This window comes from Acanthopagrus latus, chromosome 7 (assembly GCF_904848185.1).
Source record: "Acanthopagrus latus isolate v.2019 chromosome 7, fAcaLat1.1, whole genome shotgun sequence".
Lineage (NCBI taxonomy): Eukaryota > Metazoa > Chordata > Actinopteri > Spariformes > Sparidae > Acanthopagrus > Acanthopagrus latus.
Window position 1 is genome coordinate 7,451,943 of NC_051045.1, and position 20,981 is coordinate 7,472,923.

General features: G+C 42.9%; 1 protein-coding gene across 2 annotated transcripts in view; it reads right to left on the reverse strand.

Annotated features, from left to right (window-relative positions):
- Positions 1 to 20,981, reverse strand: part of scube3 (signal peptide, CUB domain, EGF-like 3) — an 83,811-nt gene that overhangs the window by 31,150 nt on the left and 31,680 nt on the right. For both annotated transcript variants that reach the window (XM_037102992.1, XM_037102994.1), the window contains exons 4-6: positions 18,776 to 18,910; positions 3,118 to 3,264; positions 937 to 1,053 (exon numbers count right to left, since the gene is read on the reverse strand). In XM_037102992.1, the coding sequence (XP_036958887.1) occupies positions 937 to 1,053; positions 3,118 to 3,264; positions 18,776 to 18,910 (399 nt within the window). The remainder of the gene's footprint in view (positions 1 to 936; positions 1,054 to 3,117; positions 3,265 to 18,775; positions 18,911 to 20,981) is intronic.

Genomic DNA, 20,981 nt, shown 5'->3' on the forward strand with positions numbered 1-20,981 from the left:
CAAACCGAGCTCTCAAACTTAACAGCCACTGAAACCAAGCAACCACCTCGCCAGTTTGCTCTGCAGGAGTAGCTTTTAATTCTATTACTATGTTTGTCTTCCTAACAATGAAAATACATCCTGCTCAACTCACTAAAGCCTCCATTACTAACACCGCAAAGTGCAAAATTAAATTGGCTCAAATGGGTTTGCTCTGTACACAGAAACCATTAATGACACTAAATTGGGGATAAAATATCTGAAATGTACACCTGACCACTTTTATTGCTCATGTTCTATGATGGTCGATTACAGCGCGATCCGCACACATTTATCGAGACCTGTGCCTCGACTCTACTGCACCTGCAGGTCCCATCGGACAGGAAACTGCCCTTCAGAACGGTTCAATATGCATGAGTGGCTCAATGATTTTTACTCAACATAAGTCAACTGAGGCAAACACTGATAAATGCCAGTGGAAGGTTAGGTCAGGTGTGTGAGTTATTCCCAAATGGGAGGCAGCAGAGGAAGTGACCCAAGGGCTAATAGAGGTGTGCATTCTGACTGCATGGCTGAGAGACAGAGGGAATAGGGAGAGCTGTCCAATGAGGAAGTGGAGGGGGAAGAGAGGTCAAAGCAGATGCAAAGACAGAGAGGTTACTGGAGCAGCAGCAGCAGTGGCAGCAGCAGCAGAAGAAGAAGAAGAAGGGAAAGCACAGTAGGTGGTCGCCTTTTGTCCTTGTATGTCACAGATCAAAAGAGAGAGAGAGGGCTCAGGCTTACTGTAACAAGAATCCTTAAAACTGCATTTTATCGCTATAAACCTCATTTCAAAAGTTAATTAAATTTGCTGTTGGAAATTGGATGCCGAGTTTATCATTTGCGCTTTTAAAATTTCCTCATTCAAAATCCATTACTTCTTGCCCTTGGTCGTTGTATCGGGGTGAGATGACTCACCTACACAAGTCTTTCCATCGCTGTGCAGGACGAACTTCATGTGGCACGAACACTTGGGGCCGTGGTCCGTCTCCTCGCAGATGTGCTGGCAACCCCCATTACCATAGTTACACGTCACTACCAAAGAGGACACAGTTAACATAAACTGCACAGGAGGACATACATTCTTATCTTAAAGTATTTCTGGCATTTGGAGAGATGCAATAAATGAGGTTAGAGAGAGATGAGGGTATGACACGAGTGCCCGCAGGATAACACGCACTCTTCCTTATACGCACTGTGTTGTTTATATCGCAGGCTCAGCTGCAGTCAGTCCTCCTTCAAAGGACGCACACTCGGTAAGCACAGCTTCATATTGCAGATTTCCTCCAAATAAGTGGATTAGCAAACTCACAACTCTTAATATTCTAACGCTGAGGAAAAGACGCCCACATTACTGTTCCAGCTTCTCAAAAGTGAATAATTTCTGGTTCACCATTTTTCTAAACTTTTGCAGACCACACAACTGTTTATTGATCGAGAAAAAAAATAATTAACAACTAGAGAGGCAGTAAATGCATACCTGCATCAAGGCCCAACATGTCTTCCCTTTAATTCACACATAACTACTTAATCCTATTTTAAGAAGATCAGATTGAGTTCAACCCTGCTTAGCGCAGTCTACTTAAATCTGGATCTGCAACGAAATCTGTTAAATTCGTTCGGATATACTTTTAAAACCATGAAAGACACGTTAAAACCATTATAATCACCATTCTGAATCTCTATTATCTCAGCTGCATGTTGGTGGTACTGTAGTTGCAGGTTTCTATCACTATCTGTTACCGTACAGCGCCTGAAAAAGACTCCTCTCTATGAAAACACATTTAAGGAGTGACTCATCGAAACCAGCCACCTAAATACACCAGATTTTTTTCTCATCAAGTTCCATGCAATAAGGACAATGATAATCTGTTCAATAGTTTACATGTAGTTCTGCTGACAAACCAACAAATTAATGGACGAAATGTAGATAATAAAACAAACGTTACTTGCAGCTCTGTATTAGAGCACTGCAAACCAGTGGGACCTTTAGACATCACTCAACATTTTCATTTGCTTTTTACCCAGTGAACAACTAGGTCCAAATATGTGTATCACAATGCGGAGAAGGGCATGCATTGATTTACATATGCACTGCTTCATTAATCAGTATCAGAGCCTTATTCATTACTTACTCTCCAGATGAAATATTTTTATCCTGCACCACTAATGAATTGCATCGGAGTTACGGAGAAGCTGAAAGGTCACAATCTTCAAACTGGCCTTGAGCAAGAGGCTGAACTTCTTCACTCATTGTACGTCTCACTGGATAAGAGCATCCGCCTGAGAGCTACTAACACAGTCTCCATTCTAATGCATATAATTAACTCTGCAGAAAACTTTAAGTGAACTCATTTTTTATCGTGTAAGACATCTCTTACGTAATCAGTCAACGACTCATGTCAGTGACACATGAATGATGAGAAGAGTAAGATCTTGTAGGGGATACTGTATGTGTGTTCATGTGTTTGTCTTTGAGTGCAAATACATTTATGTGCTCGCGAGCGAAGGGAGCATTAACCTTGGCACTTTAAACACACCTGTGATGACAGAGTGAAAAAGAGCACGAGCGAGCAGAGGCTTCCACCGCCATCCTGTCTGCACCCTACCATCCCAGCGCCTTTTGCCCTTTTCCTGGGCTGTCACAGAAAAACTATAGAATAACACTTCTCCAATCCTTATCCAAACACAGACAAATCCCCCATCAGCCCTGGCCCCAGCTCTGACAGGATGATCTCCGTTGCACAGCAACAGGAAGTGTGCGCTGTCCATCAGAGCAGTCCCCTTCGAGTAACCTCCACACTTGCCCTGGTTGTGTAAATGATCGCCCCTTATTTGATAAACATGTTTTTCTTTATGAGGACCACTCAGAAGATTAGTCATGGCTTGATAATGCAACGTTAATGCCAGTAGCCTACTTCAAGCCTTGTTGGAAGGCATTTGTGGAATGAGCGCAATTATCCGTCATCGGCAGGTTTCCAACCCCAAACACCTTTTCACGAGGAGCCTATAAATCCTCCTTACTGTGTGTGTTTTCATGTATGTGTGCGAGTGTGTGTGTGTTTTCACAGAGGGGAAACTGTGGCTGACGCGACTTACATTTGCAGTCCTTCATGTTTCGGGTGAGCTGGAATCCAGGTCGACATTCACAGGAGATGCCACCCTTCTGCGTTTCCCTACAGATGTGCGCACAGCCGTGGTTCTTGTCCATGCAGGTAGGTCCCTCCTTTGTACCTTCTGGTTGTGCTGTGAAGGAAATGGGGAGACCAGGAGTGAGAGTTGATCTTTAAACTGCGACATGGATTACACGCTTTTTAAAGGGACTATTCAGCTCAAAAGAATTTTCGAGTTTATGAGATCTCGCCAGTAGCCTTCTCTCAAATATAATGGGACTCAGCAGGAATGTCTCTTTTCAGAAATCATGACTCTGTTACACAAGATAATCCACAGACCTTGTGGTGGGAAGTTTCATGGACAAACTATTTCCTTTTCTCATCTGAGCTGTTTGGTTAGCTAGCTTGGTTAGCTGAGTTAGCTATTCTCTCCTTCACGAGAAGATGCACACTTCCATCTGCATGGTCAGTGGGTGTAGTTTGTAATAATAATAACTTTATTTACATAGGACATTTCTAAACATAGCTGAGGTGTATTAAAACAATTTACTGAATGTGCATCATAAGAAGGATTTTATGTAAGAATAAGCAGCCAGCCTGAGATCCTTGGGTAGGGAGTTCTGAATACAAATGAATGAAAATGCTTAAAATTTGCATCCCTAGTTAAGAGGGAACCAGTAAGTCAAGAAAAAGTTTGGGCCCAAACCCTGCAGAGCTTTGAAAGTAACCATTAATGCATTAAAATCACATCTAAAACTGCAAAGAGTGAGGAGAGGCAAGGATTGGAGTAATGTGGTCTGGTCCCAGCAGTCACATTTTGAACAAGTTGGAGGAGAGAGATGACTTTTTGATTAAAACCAGAAGAAAGGGCATTGCAATAATCTAGAGGGTTTAATGAAAGCTTGAATTGTATTCTCAAGGTCAGCTTGAGATGAAAAATGACTTAATTTTTGAGAAGGTGCTTCGCCCAAGATAGCAGAGTTGAACAACTTTTTTTTAATTTGGTTCTCAAAAGATAAGTTTGGCAGAAAGAAAATAATTCCTACATGTAACTGCTCACAACAACCTCCATGGATTATCTTGAGTAACTGGGTCAGGACTTCTGGAAAGTGACATTGCTGCTGTGATTTTTTCTTTTTTTAAATGTATTTTGAGCACCAGAAGCAGACTGCAATCTAGTTTAGCAGACATATCTCCAAAACTCAGCAAATCACACCAAAACAATCAGGCAAGAGAAAAGAAAACAAAAACAGAGTCCTGATTTTGAACTGTCCCTTTAAATCAGACCATCATTCAATAAACCAAGAGTCTGGTTTGAAAGATTTCTTAAGCTTTTATGTATCACAGAGCTGGTAAGAGGAGTGAAAATGTTCAAATGCCTGACACGCATCCTGACCTTCAGTCACATATATGCCTACTGCTGGTGACTGACATGCCCAGTACCCCTTAACAAAGATCCAAGCACTTGTTGGAACATGCTCACTCTGCTTAGGCTATAAAAAAAGGAGGCTGCCAACAGAAAGGATAAAACACCCAGCAGGAGCTGATCCCGTAGACCTGTAATTTTAATTGAGGTAATCCCCCATAAAGAAAAGAAAGGAGGAACACTGAAAAAAAAATCCTTCTTTAAATTCTGACTGTGGAGACTGAGATCAAAAGGGACTGCACAGAAAATAAGGGTGTAAGTGCACGGTTTCATGAGTCATCAAAGTTGAAGCACTTCAGCGAGAACGTGAACAACTTCTGAAAACACCAAACGAAGGCAGTATTGAAAAAAAAAGGCAGGCTTTCATAATTCAAAGCTTCGCTAAACATGGATGCACACAAAGATGCATAATGTCTGTGTGATGTATAAATGCTTGATGAAGAGGTACAACAGACACTTCACACGCTTTTTTCCAAGACTGGAGACCTCGGTGTCATCAATTATTGCACAAATGAACGCGGTGCTCCTCCTCTGCTTTGCTAAAACTCCTGCCGCTGTGAAACCCTGCCACCGCTACAGATGCAGTGACAAACCCCAGCCGTCTCTGGCTCATTAAAAACCAAACAGATCTCTCTCCTTTTCCTTCTCTTCTGGCGAACAGGGAGGCAGCGAGCGAGAAGACGTCTCCATTAATGTCTCATTAAATCTGCCGTCACACTGAAGGGTGTTTGGAGGTCTAACTTTCTTAATTAGTCAACTTTTTTTTTTTTTTGCTATAAATCTGAGCATTAGCATATGTGCAAAGGAAGTGTCAGCACCTAGTATAGCTCATATAACCTTGTGCACTCTTCCTCTACTGTAATGTCCAAATGTAGCGTGTCAGTCTGACAACCGTGAGCTGTCGTACAGTTTCTCATGTGCGTCCCTGCCTCCAGGGCTACAAGGAAAAAACAATCTCAGCCTGACAGAAATGGACTATTTTTACATTATTCTATCCTTAATTACTTATTCATCTACTTTAACTCTCGCCACCAAAACCTCCTCTAACTATGCCCTCTTGTTTTCCACACAGTTTGCCAAGAACTCAACCTGCCCTTTTATGTATTTCTACTTGTGGCTTGAAATCTATTTTGAGTCTTTTCTTTGCGTCAAGTAGCTGACGATGCAAGTGTGACAGACAATTCTGACCTCCTGGTTAAATACTTTCCATCACTTTAAGTCTGTCAACGAGAGTCACAAGGTCATACAATCCTCTCAGACTTTCCTGCCTGAGCTGTTGTCGTTCTTGCAGACGGGGTGAGCTATCAGACTCTAACTGCAGCGACAGCGCTCCCAAAGACTCTGAACAAACACGGGGCCGGCGCTCCAGCTCTGAAGGCAGAAAGAAAAAAGGCACTGCAGGAGTGAAGTGACCATGAATGAGCATCAACAGAGCGGCTGCTGTAAAGTGCTGCAAATGTCACAGCGAGTCATGTGGATATTTAAGTAGGATGTGGAATTCAGTGGTCCCTTTCCTTGGCTTTGTGTCCATCTGAGGCCAGAGCCAGAAACAGACTTCTATGAACTTGACAGAGTATTGAATTTCCAACTAAGTAACCCCACCGGACTAAAGATTACTTACTAAGGTTGTATTATGCATCCCAAAACTCACTTCACTCCCCCTTTATTTTTATGCAGCCCCTCTATGCAAAGCTACAGACCCATCAATCAATAACATGTCGTGCTGGGGCCAGAACCTGGGCCTTCATCTCTCTGAGGACCAATAAAAGCCAAAGTGTTGACACAATGGTCCTTTTCTGCAGGCCAGGCCCAGCTATCATCCACCATGTGCTGTTCACTCTAACCGGCTGCCAAAGGCCTCCAGTTTTTATCATTACCAAATGATGGGAAGCAGAAAGAATAACATCCTCTTATACAGAGGTGGGAAGTTACAATATGGGGAAAGTACAAATACTTTCTGTACTTTCTACTACTTACAAAACAGGCTTGCTTCTTTAGTTTCAATGCATTTGAGGGAAATGATTAAGTATCTTTAGTTTAACAAGTTTACATTTAATAGTCTTTGAATCTTATTAATAAGATATGAGGTTCACTTAGCTTTGCACCAAAATGGCCAGAAGAAATGTCCTTTAATTTCTTGCTTTTACTTGAGTTTAGAATTTAAATCAGTACTTCTACTTAAGTATAGAATGTATGTAGCCACCGCTGCTTTCATAAGGTGGACCGGACAGAACGAGGGAAATAAACCTAAAAGAATGCTAGATCATACGTGCCTTAATCCCCTGAAAAATACAACTCTATATGAAGAAACTTATAAAACTATGACGGACCACTTCACAGGCAGAGGACTGGGTAGGAGTCCAAAGTCTTATAACTGTGAAGGAGTCTTCACAAATAGCTACAGAGGGGCTGACCGGAGTGGATACAGCTCAACACGGACAGGCGTCATCAAAACTGCTACACTTGTGGTGGGAAAAAAAAAAGAACACTGCAATTAACCAAAGAAAACAAGTGGTAGTTTTCCTCTTTGCAAAAGGAGCCACAGCTTTGTCCTCCGAACACAGGTCGTGACCTCTGCACCCCACACTACGAGTTGATGCTGTTGCCAGAAGCCAATAAATCCTTTTTTTGTTCTGTACACCAGGTCAGTGGTTCCCAACCTTTTTTGCTGTTAAAGAATATTTTGTTGTGACCTCCTCACACATCACAAGATGTCTTAAGTAGTCCTACCAAAGACTGATTGCTGCTTCGCTGACTGCTCTGATTTATCTTGTTAGAGGGGTCTTGACCCCCAGGTCTCTCTGCACTCTGTACTATAGTAGCATGTGCATTAAAGGAACAGGTCAACATTCTGGAAAATATGTCTAATTGCTCTCTTTCTTTTAGTTAGACAAGAGGATTGATGCCACAAATACGAAACTACAGCCAGAAACTAGTTCACTTAGCTTAAAGGTGCTCTGTGGAAATTCTGTGTTGGGCTGGAAACCGGTCATTTGTTTATGTTAACTGGCTCTGTTTCTATACTAACTGTAGCTCCTGTTGCTCTCTGTTAGCAGAGCGGAGATGAAGCACACAAGAACGAGCAACATATATAGTCACATTTTATTGGACTGTAGCGGAAAATCCGACCCGAGTCCTTCTCAAAGAAATACACAGTCCAGCAGTATTAAACAACTTAAACAAATTGTCCACAGTCATGGATAGGTGACAGAGACGGGGAAGGTCACATTACAGACTTCAACATACAGATTTTGTTTCATTCCTACAAAACCTTGCAATGAACCACAACTGTCTGTTTTTCTAGGACATTTAAGTGTATGCCAAGAGTAGTGTGATGCAGTTGTAGCGGGAATCAATGTTGTTTAACTTTTTGTTATCAAAATCATTATTATTAATCATTATACCCCTAAAACTTGGCTTCAGAGCTCATGTTTTCTCTGTACAATTAAATATTCAAAATCTCCTGAGTTATTATTAATTTAAAGAGTTTTACAGTAAACAAAACTAATCAGCTAATCTGCTTCATCAGCTGTTTCACCAACTGTCCTTAGAGCCTGATACAGATGTCCACTTAGATCTTGCAGATCCACTGCTTGCTTTTCTCAACAGCAAGATCAATAAGCAAAAAGTGACTGAAGCTAATAATCTTCAGGAGAATCTATTTAAGTGTCCGTCATGACTCAGTGGAACATTAGCTGAATATGTGGGATGAGTTTCTATGCCTGCAGGTTGGTGCATCAAGTGCAGGTCACATCATATCGCTGCTTTTCTACAAACCAGCAGGAGAGGACAAAAAAAAAAAAAAGCAAAGGTACATTAGGATTTACTGCTGATAGCAACTCCTGCAGGCATGTCAGTCTGAATGGATAGCCGTGTGGAGAGATTGACTGGAGCTCACACATCACCATCAAAGCCAGTGGCTTGTAATTTAAACTCGATAGCTCGTGAGCTACGAATGAACAAGCTGTTTTTCCAGAACTCAGTAAACTCAGTACCCTGCTGAAAATATAATGTCTGACACGAAGTGGACCATCTTCTGGATTCTGCTGGACTTCTCAACTAAAACCTGCCTACCAAAACAACAAACAACGGTATATGATCAACGGCAGGTTATGAGTTTTAAACGTGACACGCGGGAACTGCGCAAAAAGAAAAGAAGTTCAGATGGTGGTCCTGCTAAGATGCCGACTCTTGTGATCCTCGGACAAAAGATCCATGGAGGCCACAAGTTCTTCACCGAGATCTCTTAAACCTGAGAACCATGTAGTGGCGAGACTGAAACAATGGGGCTGAAGTAGTTGAAGGCATGCCAAGGGTTTATAGTCTGCTCTGAGTGCTTGGGGCAGTGAAAAGAGGGCTCATGGTCCGTGCTGACATACGTCTCAGAGGGGAGAAGGTCCCCTCTTTGCTCGACGCTGGCTGGAGAACATTAAGCAGCTAGCCAGTTGGTTACAAACTGAAAAGAAGGGGCCTAAGCATGGAGCCACCACACTATTAAAGCAACATTCCTTCCTCTTAGATAATGGGCCCTTAAAAGTTTTAATAGGAGGATAAAAATGTCAGCGCATGAAAAGGAGAATGGGAAAAGGAGCTGAACCGGATTGGGTTGGGTTGGGCTGAGCTGCGACACAGATGGTCAGACAGAGCAACGGGGAAGCCAGCCGGGTCAAGGAAGTAACTCTTCCCCGTCGACTCCGTTCATAGAGAGCAGAGAGAATCTGTCCAAGTGCTACTGTTTGGTGTGTTGTGCGAGCGTTGATTCTCTCCAGCTCCCCAAGGCCTTGTTGAGGCTGCTCATTTCACTCCCTATTGCAGCGAGGAGCCACTGAGAGCATAAACAACCCGAGAATGGAAAAGAGAGCGGAGCGCTCTGAGGACGGATATATGTGGCTCCCAAAGTGCTTAATGTACAACTTTTATTAGTATACGGTGCTCCTGAGGTTGAAACAAAGCTCATATAGTTTCCATATGCTCCAAAACAAGCCAAGCATAGTTTTATCATCAGTCGAAACAGCTGCACAGTTGAGATATACATCAAGGATTTGAGGACCACGGGTGTCGCGATAAGTCGATACTGACGTTAATGTGATAGGGAAATAATTCAAACTATGTATAACTCTGTGTAACTGAATAAATAAGCTGTTCACAGAGGAAAATAAGGTCCCCCAGACTGCAGTTTGAAGCTAAAATGATGGCAGGGTCCGCCAAATATTAACAAAGTAAAACAGTATGAAATTGTGTTGTCCCTTAATGTCAGTATGTGTATTCAGCTTATTCAGTTCTAAAAACAAGGATAATTTGTTCATTTTGTTTATTTACGTATGAAAATCAATCAATGAATATTTTTCTCTTCCAATTAAAATTCCTTCCCCAAAACGAGACAGTGCGCCTTCATTGTTGCAGCTCTACGTCAGATGCTCATAAAAGCCCTCTCATGAATCTCATGAATTTCTACTGCCAAGCGTCTAGTGGCAAAAATATACAAATATGTGTATTGTGGAAATGGTGCGTGTGTGCAGGTATTTGCATTAATGTATGTGGAAGAGGTGTATTTGCATAATGTATGCATGTTGCATGCGCACTTGTATGCGTCTGCCCATCTGTGTCACACACAGTTGTGCAGCACCTGCTGGGGACGCGCCACTCTCGCCTTCACTCCTCCCCTCATTCTATCAAGGTCACCGCACTGCGCGACGTCCCAGAGGAGCCAGGCATCCTCCCAACAGCACGGGCAACATGGCAGCAGCAGAGCAAAGCAGAGCTTTCTTTAATAAAGAGATACAAAAGATAGGAGATACAGTATGTTATTACAGAGCCGCATTCTTTCCAAAATCAAAGGGAGAGGCAGCTGAAGAAGGCATCTGTCTCCGCAGAGCTCAGTCTGGCCCTCTGGTTAAAGCCATGACAGCCAAGTGTTAGTGGAAAAACCCCACTGGCACTCAGGCAGTCCGCAGCAGCATGCTGGGCCGGGCAGCTTAGAGATGGCCTTCAACAAACCCACGAGCAAAAGGGATGCCCGTCTCAAATGAGGTACGGAGAATTCGGTGGCAAGGCAGCCAACATTTGCTGAAGCCTAAGCCACTGATGTATATTTGTTCAAGGGTGGAGGTGAGAGGGGGTGGGGGCACCGGGGTTTGGTAAAGTCTGGACAAAGACAGGAGATGAGGGAAGATGTTGAAAAGGAGAGAGAGAGCAGAAGAAAGAGTGTCCCGTGTGTCTTCGTCTCTGCTGCTGGACTAACGGGACAGACATAATAGGTAGCAAAGGGAGCACGAGGCGTTCCCTTCGCTCCACTTCCTTAGAATAGGAAAAGAGCCTGGTTATACGGTTGGGCTGCAGAGCAATGGAGCAGTGACTTCTGCACTTGTAAAAACAGTTCTGTGGCCAACGCACAGACAGACGGGCAGGCCTGCTGAGAAACAACAGGGGAACATGTAAGAAGCATGTCGGCTTCTGCGCAGTGGGACACCCGAGACATGAACATACATAAAAGCCCATAAAACGTACAAAGAGTAATATATTAGACTTCTCTGCTTTAAACATTGTATCATTTGAATTGCTGGAAAGTGGCCCTTTAGCAGCGCATGATTTCATGAAATTAAAATGCACAGCAGTCCAAATGGATACACCGCGAGAAAGTAGGTTATTTTATCCATTTACGATAAGAAAAAACAACAATAAAAACCGGGTTCAATAACCCCTGCGCCTGATTTCACACAGAAAGAATGTCATGGCTGGAGAGCAAAACCAACTGAGAATATGATGCGTCCATTTTCTATGGATTTGATCACATTTATTTGAAAATTCCTCGCACTGCTGCAGTTCTGGCCAGCACATAAAACACATATCCTGGAGTCAACACGCCACAGTCTGCATCTAAATGTCATAACACAACATGTCTGGATATGCCTCCAGCTGGATTAAAATGAAAATTACTAAATCGAGGGCTTGTGCTCACGTGTGTGTGTGTGCACGCGTGCGTTCGATTATGCCCATCATGTCCATTGTGTTCATGTTGGAGTCTGAGAGAGAGGAGGAGCGAGAGAGACAGGGGAGATATTGCCTGCAAGGGGTAACAACCCCTTTGGGAAGCTAATGAAAGCTGTAAACACAGGAAGAGGTTCTCATTGACAAAGTAAACATTTCCTGGAAAGACAAGGCCTACTGTAGAGAAAAGGAGCGATGCTGGTATTCACAGTCAGGTGACGTGGCTGATACTCAAACTTCTAACGTTCAAGTAATCATCGCGTTGGCCAACCTGAACACTTTGTTTCTGATCAACACAATGCTTTTCTTTTAAATGTCTGACTCATTATTGTTTAAAAAGTTCCTATAAAGTAATAAAAGATATCTTTCTCACGATAGACCTCCTTTGTGACTGGCCACTGCTTGCTGTTAATCTAAATTCATCTGTTTATGTTTGTGCAGACTCCAGTGCAGAGGCCTATTTACAGATTTCTTCCAGCAGCAAAAGGTGACACTACAGCTCCGAGGCTCATATAATCGAAGTTTTCTCTGCAATGAGCTTCAGACACTCTAATGTAATCATCAGATTGGTGTGAACTTTCAGACTGCTCGCGGCTGCAGCACATCTCTCTGCACAATGCCAGACACGCACACTCTGACATATTGATTGGCAGAGTGACAGGAAGTTTGATCCAGAGGACTCGACTTCTTGTTAAAAGTTGCAGCTCTCTTTTCACTTGTGCAAGTTGAACTTGTTCAGCGCTGCTGTCTCACAACGGAGCTCTGCAGAGCCGATGATTCCTCTTCATCATACGATCGTATTATGCAGGGGCGCCCAGACTTTCTCCCTTGGAAGGCCAAAATTGAAACTTAATGGTGGGCCATGGTCCAAAAGCAAACACCAATTTTATTGTGTTATTAAGATGAGAAATGGTACGAGGATCCCAAGTTCCCTTAATTAACTAACTTCTGGGGCTTTTCCATACACATGTGCTAGCTCGACTTGACTCAGTGAGACTCGGCGTGTCAGCTCAGTGTGGCAGGAATGTCGACAAATAGCTGCTGACAAAGCTCCACTAATTCGGTGACAAACATGTTTCATTTTCTAGAATGTTTTCATAAGAGTCTGTTGGCTAATTAAAAATATTCTATTATGAAGCAGCAAAATCAACAAATGTTAGATTTTCACCCACTGCAATTCCTGAAACAGCTGCAGCAAACATGATGAAACTGTAAAATACTGCAGATATCTAAAAAGTCGGGAGAAAAATTAAAATTCCAACCACAAAGATTCAGTAAGAAGCCACACAATTAATCTGAGCTAAACACGCACACACACTTTTAAAAATGTCTTTCTCTTAGGTTTCCTGCACAGACACGAGATGAGTTGCGCAACACACACTTGTTTCAAGGCCACAAGCTTAGTTGTGGTCATGAGACGTCAACGCAGCCGGTTTGGAGAGGGTCCTTTGGCTAGGCTCACCTCGGAGCAGTAAAACTGGTAATCGCCATGGCTCGATTTGACTCGGCATGGCCAAGTGGAATGTTTCCTACTTGTATAAAAGTTTTTCGGTCTGGCCTTTCTCCTCAAGGCCAGACCAAAAAATTTAACAACATAAACAATGTTTGCATTATGATTTTTCAAAGTTATTTCTTCCCAACTAGAAACATCAGGCAGGCCAGACAACTCTGGCCCATGGTACCAACTTCTGGCCCTGATATTATCTTTATTGTGGACTGAAGACGATAAGACTGAATACAAGATTTATTATATGTGACTTGCATAACAACCCATCAGTGCACACTTTAGGTAATCACCTTACCGGATATTCAGAAATGTGCAGGACTAAAATTATGGATGTGTGGGTTGACTGAGCCTGAAATTCCAGCTTTGCAATGTGCTGGATCCTGTCTCACGCACATACAGTATAGTGCGTTCCTGCTATCCTCCTATATGAGAGAGACAATAAATCAAATGCAAAGCAGTGGAACCCTTCTTGACCTAAATGGCATTCCTATCAACCGCTAAGCACCTTGGCTGGCCTTTCAAAGGCTTAATTTCTTGACTGGGAGAAATGTTTGGGGAGAATAAATGAACTGTTACATTTTGTCCAGCTCGACGACGGAGCCTTCATTTGGCCGGAGTTATTCCTGTTCGGGTGGAAGGCAGGGGGGGGGGACAGGGGCAGGTCTAATAAGAGACAGGCCAGCAGCAGCCTTGTCATTAGCTGAGAGGCTGGCAGACCCCTGCTGCCTAATTGGCACAGGCTCACTGCTAACAAGGGCTTCCTACCAGCAGGGGAAACAGACTGTTAGCGCCGTGCACTGCAGTGACCAGCTCTCCACTGTCCCCAGAAAGACTCACAGAAGTTGCCCAGGGAACACCTGACCCATTAACGCAAAAAAATGGAAAGCTGATGTCTTTTTAATGAGAACAATAAAGCTCATGAGCAAACTGCACCCCAGGCGTTGCTCTTTAAGAGGAGCCTCGGCAGAATGGATGGAGGGTTGCATTTAAACCGACTTGGCATCGAGATTAGATCAGTTTTAATTTTCGGAAAGATTTTTTTTCCTTGCTGAGCCACTTTGGCATAATTTTTCAGCGAGCGGGGAAAGCGATATTTGCAACTATTCTGCGGGGTTATTGTCCAACAGCTCAGCGAGCCACTTCCTCACCGCTTCCATCTTGCTTCAGACACACACTGTTGTAATAAGAGCAGTAATAATAAGCAGATGAGCAGTTGTTCTGTCTTTCAGAAATAATGAAAAAATGACAGGGTGGCTATCTGATGAGTGAAGGAAGTTTGTAGATTTATGGCAGCTTTAATCTCTTGATCCAAATGGGTCTCATCTGGAAGCAATAAAGACAAAATTAATATGAAAATGGAAGATTAACAGGAACCGAGGGCATTCATCAAGAAAGACAGGGGAGAGAGGAAGTGAAAGAGAGACAGGGTGAGTTTTGGCAAGACTGGACCGGTGCTCACTGTCTACTTCTGATATAGTCACAGCGCTTTGAAACACATGATCCAGCTTTTCACTCCACTCAAATAACACCGCGTTTATGAAATGTAAACATTGACAGTTCACTAGGCCAGACTGATCTCATAAACCAGACTTCCAAGATCCGCAGTTCACTGTCCAGGGGACTTACGAACATCACAGTCTAATGACTCCCAGCATGAGTAGTTATCTTACAAAAGAGAGAGGCGTAACAACGAGGAGGGCAGAGATGAAGACACACTCAGATCCTGATGTACATGCTGCCAAGGCTTTTTCTGAACGCTACAAAACCCAAAGATCCAAAAGATTCACGTCACAGTCTCGGCCCTCAAACTGGCAGAGCTGAGAAAACTGTAGACAGCTAGATAATTACTCTATGAATAAATGTGTTTGGTGATGGTGATAACAGCTGCTCAGCTCTAATGTTGCCTTTCTGAGATAAATGTGCCGAACTGACAACAGTGGCACTGAAACAAACAAGCAGAGCAACGGGACAGAGAGAAAAATCAAGGACGTTTATATTCTGGAAAGAAGCCAACGACCTCAATATCCAGAAGAAGACTGAGTCTGCATTTAAGGTCAAACAAACTAAGATTCATACTTGGAAAGAAATCAGTGGATTTTTCTTTTACTTCTGTTCGTATTTGGTCAAAACGGTAACCATCAAAAATACAACAACAAAAATAATGGTTTTAATTTTTGTTGTATGTAGTGCCAATGTCAGTACTGTAATTTGACCCCCACCTGGGAGCCAACACTTTGTCCAATCTGTGACTTGAACATTCCCTTTGTTAGTCTGAGACAGCTGACGGTATGTAAAGATGGAAAACAAATGTCTCCGCTTCCTCCCATTGTAAAGAAACGAAGCCCAAATATCCTGGGAAGGAGTGCTGCCATCTTGCCCTGGTGGAGCAATTCAGAATCCAAAATCCACGCAGTAGTGATTGGATAGCGGAGCCGTGGTGTTGAGATCATCAAGTCACACCCACTTTTTATAGCATCAAATGACTGATCTTAATCAAACTTGTCTAATCAATAAAGGAAGACTTGAACATACATCAGCATAGTAAGAACTATTTTGGGAACATTTATTTGACGTGCACTATGAATTTTTAGATTGGCCCGTGTCCCGTCTGCTAGCATACAGGGTGCGAGATTTAGGACCTACACTGCACCCTGCCATCAGGAGGCGATCAAGATGTTTTGGCTTCATTATCTGAGAGCTATCATGCCATCTTTCACACACAATGTGTCAGACCTTGGGTGTAATCAACACTCTAAGAATAGAGTGACTAGAATGTGTCAGAGGTCAAAAATACCAATTGCTGTTTTGACAAACTGATCATTTACTATCCACCTTATATGGGGGCTGTTTCTAGCGCATCCTGACGCTTAGCTGTCACAGAGGCAGCATTTTCCATAACGCTAATCCTCTCTCTTAGAGCCTCTGGCACAGCGCATCATTCATTCATGAAGATCTATGTTGGCGATTTATGCGACTAACACTTTTATTATTGCTTAGCCCACTTAGCTAACACTTCTAAAGCCTTGAAAGTGCTGCAGCTGTATCAGTTCTTACGATGATTTGTGACTCGTGCTAGATCAGCCGAGCACCATAAGTACCATCATTCCCTCAGGAAACTCATTAATAACCACAAAGCGGGAAAGCTAACCGTAGCTAGTTTGTCCTTCTTTAAAGTGTGACAAAGTGAGCGCCCAGGACCTTTTAATGCTAATGTTGGAATTACTTGAATGAAAAGTTATGTCTGGTGGGCTGCAGCGCTAACGTCAGAGTGCTCGGCTTGTACTTTCCAAGTGGCAGCTAGTTAGCCTAGCTTGCTTGTTTAATGGTATAAAAACAGGACAGGCAGATTAAACTGTTTGCAAGATATCTTCTCTGCTGTCAGTTGCTTGTAGCCATGGGAAACACCCACCAAGGGGTCCTTGACTCCAGTGTTTCCATAAATACACCCATAGAAGGTTTTTATCTTCCTTTGAAAACTGGACCAGTATGCCGTCGTTTAATCATTGTTTCAGTATTTTTTATGGGTATTTTATGTACACGTTGACTATAAGATTAATCAGGAAATTAAACCCTAAGTGAAGCAAATTCTGTCTTTAAAAAATGTCCTTGGCACTGGGTTCGGAAAGGCTGATAGTGCAAGCTACAACAGTCTGAATGAAACAAATCAAAACCAGCACATTCTGAAATTTAAGCGGTTTCTTGAAAAATGCTCCCTCCTACATTTCAGTGACATATACAACAACCTTAACGACCTCTAGTATAGTATTATTTCAGCCGAAATTCTAAAAAACAAGACTGGATCTGTTACAAACTACAGACACTGAGCTGTTGTTTCATTGATGGCGACAAGGCAATATGCATTACAGAAATACTTTCTTGACAGCTTACTTTGCTTCAAACACAGCTATGACATTATAAATGTATGTGTGTGCACTGCGCTGCTGTTTTCTGATGAGTAAGCCTCAGAGCAGGTTGGCTTTGCACCTTCTCCTGTCACGTCGCCATCCCACAGGAATGCTCTATAAACAAGAGGTGTGTCTGCCCCGGGCTACACCTTTAATTGTTTTCTCTGCTCACAGACCCCCGCAGGCCACTCTCATACCACCGATACCTTAAAATGCTGCCAACCTCCAGATTGGTTCAATTTGAAAGGGTGGGAGCAAAACAAAAAGAGATTTATCCCCGTTCGTCTTCTTCCCCCTCAGACTGGAGAGACCTTCGCTCAACTTTCATTGAGGCCTGTTTGTGCCGATCGCATAAATCTGCACAGGCTCATCACACTATTCAAAACACCTCAACCTAAAAATGTGCACGTTATATAGAGATTGTAATTGTAATGGTAATTTATCATTACCCAAACATTTGTGAAATTGCCACTGGCTTCTCAGGATGGTTAAAGCAACCTTGTATAACTGTCCTACTGTTAAGTAACAGCTTCAAAGGGTAGACTGACAGCGTTACATACATGTTTACTTTAAGTTTTCCAGACTTTAATGAGTTTTATTTGTAGTTAGCACTTACATCACATCTAACAAATTGTTACAGTTGTGTAAAGATTCAGTAAAGTTATTACATTTGTTACAAAATACTTTTTCTAAATGTCCTTTGGCTCTGTAGCATCTTCCCACTGGCGGCTCTATAAATTCTTTAAAAAAGGGGATGAATAGGATCAGCCACAACATGTCTGACATTTCATTTACCTGCGTTTTATAAATACATCCTAGTTGTTTCTGCTGTTTCCTCATAATTTTGCTGACTGTGTTTGTATTTCTGAAGATCCTGCAGGTGTTTTTTTTTTTTTTTTTTGCAGAAAAGCTGAGGCGTCTGCCCTCTGGCATATCACATTGTACTCACGCGATGATGTCAATGCAATATGAGCGGTACAAAACATTGTGTAGAAGTAGGTAAGTTTCACTGCTAGTTTACAGCTTTCCTACTATTTAAAGGAGGCATTATCCAGATAGTAGGATTTGCCTACGTTGACATGTTCAAAATAAGTGCACACTCTTGGTTTAATGGTTAGACAGCCCACTCTCAGTCACTTAAATCATTTCCTTGTGAACAGCAAGGTCACTGCAGAATGGGTGCCACTTTTTAAACTTGACAGGATGGAGGAAACTCTCATGACCCTCCCTCCTGACCGATCCTAACACTGAGTCCATTCCAGGCTTCCCTGGCATTACTCGAACAAAACTGAATCTCTTCTTTTTATGTTGCATAAAAATCAATCTTTTTCCTCTTCTCTTTAGCGTATCGAGATCTAAATCCCCATTAATAAAAGCAGCTCTCCTTTTCTTACAATACTGTCACATTTCTGCAGAAGCTTGTTTTGTTATTATGATACACTCTAATGGTCTAATGGTCACATCAAAATGTCTAAAATCGATGTGACGTTTGTTGTACTTGTTGAGTTGTATACCTACATTATCACATTAATTATATTCAAGGTAACGATGCATTTCAGTTCGTCGCCCACCACTATAACTTGGAGCTGATATGTGAGAGGGAGGCTGGCGAATGTGACTCAACCTGACATGAATAAAACTTTCATAAATTGCCTCGTCTGTGAACATTTCTGCCTGAGTCGCCTCAGACAGACAGATTTTCATCGGCAATGGTGCGTTTAAAATAATAAGCTTTCAACACGTAATATCCAGCCTAAATCACTGAACAGCGTGTCCTCCTATTTTTCATAAATCATCCGTGTGTGTGTGCATGACTAACCTTTAGGCCGTTGGATACAGGTATGCTGGTTGTCGCTCAGGAGGAATCCTTCTCTGCAGCGGCACTCATAGCTGCCCATCATGTTGACACAAATCTGTTGGCATCCGCCGTTGCCTTCGGAGCACTCATCCACATCTGCCCGGAGACAGACACACCAAACAAAATTAATCAGATCACTTCAAGACAGAACAAATGCAACACAGATAATTGTTTGTCTGAAGGGTGTCTGAGATCAAATCATCACCTGTTTAATGGACTAGTAGCTGTAAATCATAAAATCAAACGTAGATGGTGGGAACACACAAACATACTTTATCAGTTACTAAGTACGATTACTTACAAAGTAATCAACAGTGCTTCGGAAAGAGTGGTAAAGCTTTGGATTATCAGTCGAAAAATTACAATATTCTCTATCACTGTCTTCTTCTTCCCTTCTGGTACAAACATTAAAAAAAGGACATTTAATATCTGAACTTGTTGAAGAAAGTAATTTTAAAACTACTCCATCTAACTACTACATCCATAATGTAGTCGGGTAAAACAACTACAGATTTTGTTTTGAGTGGAAAAGTTATATATAAGCAAAACAAAAAGGTCCAAAAAAAGTGTTTGGATATAATGAAAAGTCAGAGGAGTTTGTCTTAAGCTGTCTGAGGGGGCAGCGTCTGTCTTAATGGTTATCTGACATGGCAGCACACCAGAGGTGCACTGAAAACCTCCAACTGTGCAGCACTAAGCCATAAAAATGCGCATGCTGCACAATCTCCTGGCAAGTGGGAAACCTGATCCACCTGGGCCAGAGTACCTGCTGATGACGAGTGTCTGTCAGCCCTGTGACGGGAGGAATGCAGGGAGAGAGAGGAAGGGGGTGAGGGGGGGAGTAGAGATGGAAAGAGGAGAGAGTGGGGGAGATGTGGGGGTGGGGTGGGGGGGGGGAGGCAAGCAACCATGTGAATCCACCTCAAGTGCATACAAAGGCCTGGCATTTACAAAGGTGTCGCCTGAGGCCCCGTCCTGCCACGAGGGAAAGCTGACCACAGCCGAGAGTTGCTGACTTCATTTCCACTGATAATGAATTGTGCACTTCCAGCTGTTCTCTCCAAATGGCACAAAACTTTTTCCAACTCATTGTGCGGCCTCGACAAAAGAAACAAATGAACAGCAGTGGAACATCTATAAATCTTCTGACATATTTGTTTAGTATCAACATGAAAGAGAGAGAGCACAATATAATTTTTTGGCTGCTTTTATTTGTGTGGCGTGCTGAGGAGCTTAGCGGCCCCGGTCTCCCCTGTGCGTGACTGCGCTGTAGCTCTGGAGGTGACACTCCATATTCTTTCTTCCCCCGGAGACCTGGGCTCTGTCCCTCCCTACCGACCACGCTGGAACCTTATCCATCCCTCTGCTCGATGCATCAATAATCCGCTGTATACACAAGGCTTTTTTTTAATAAACTGTCATGCGAAACTAATTTACTGTCTATTTGTCCAGTCTGAGAAGGCCTCTAGATTAAGTTTCCTTTCTGGGGAATTTTCAGGCCGGCAGAGTTAGAAATTAAACTTCACTCTGTCGTCTTCTTTTTCCACACAGAAACGCAGAGACATCTGGATCCACCAAAGGCGTAAACACATACAGACTGTTGTCAGAGAGTGGTACCTGGTCTAGACAGAAACCTACGGAGATGAAGGTGAGGGACAGGTAGCACTCGTGACCCTCGTCGGCTTCTGTCCTGTTCTCACATTCCTGCAGCAAAACTAGTCTCTTTCCTCTGAAAACAATGTGTCGTGTCAGCTGAGGTTGATGAGAAACGCATCGCGCTGCAGCCAAGTGAAGCACTGCACTCCGAGAAAAGACAACGCTCAGGAAAGTTAACATTTAGACTTTCAGTAAAGGGAGGGCCGCATAGGAAAAAAAAAAAAAAAAAAAGTAGGACCAGTTTTTCATTCAACTGTGTGGCTGCCTTGGTGCTGACCTGATGGTCTCATCTCTCCATCATCAAAGTGGCAGCACCAGAGAAAAGCCCTCTGAGCTAACGAAAGCTGCCAACAGCCTACAGCTGCACCTTTGCAGATAAACTGTTAGCAGGCAGCAAAAAACTCAAACTCTGCAACCCATACGGGAAAAGATCCCAACACACAAGCCTCTCTCTTTCTCTCTCTCTCTCCCTCTTGCGCACACAACCCCAAAAATTCAAACATGTAAAAGC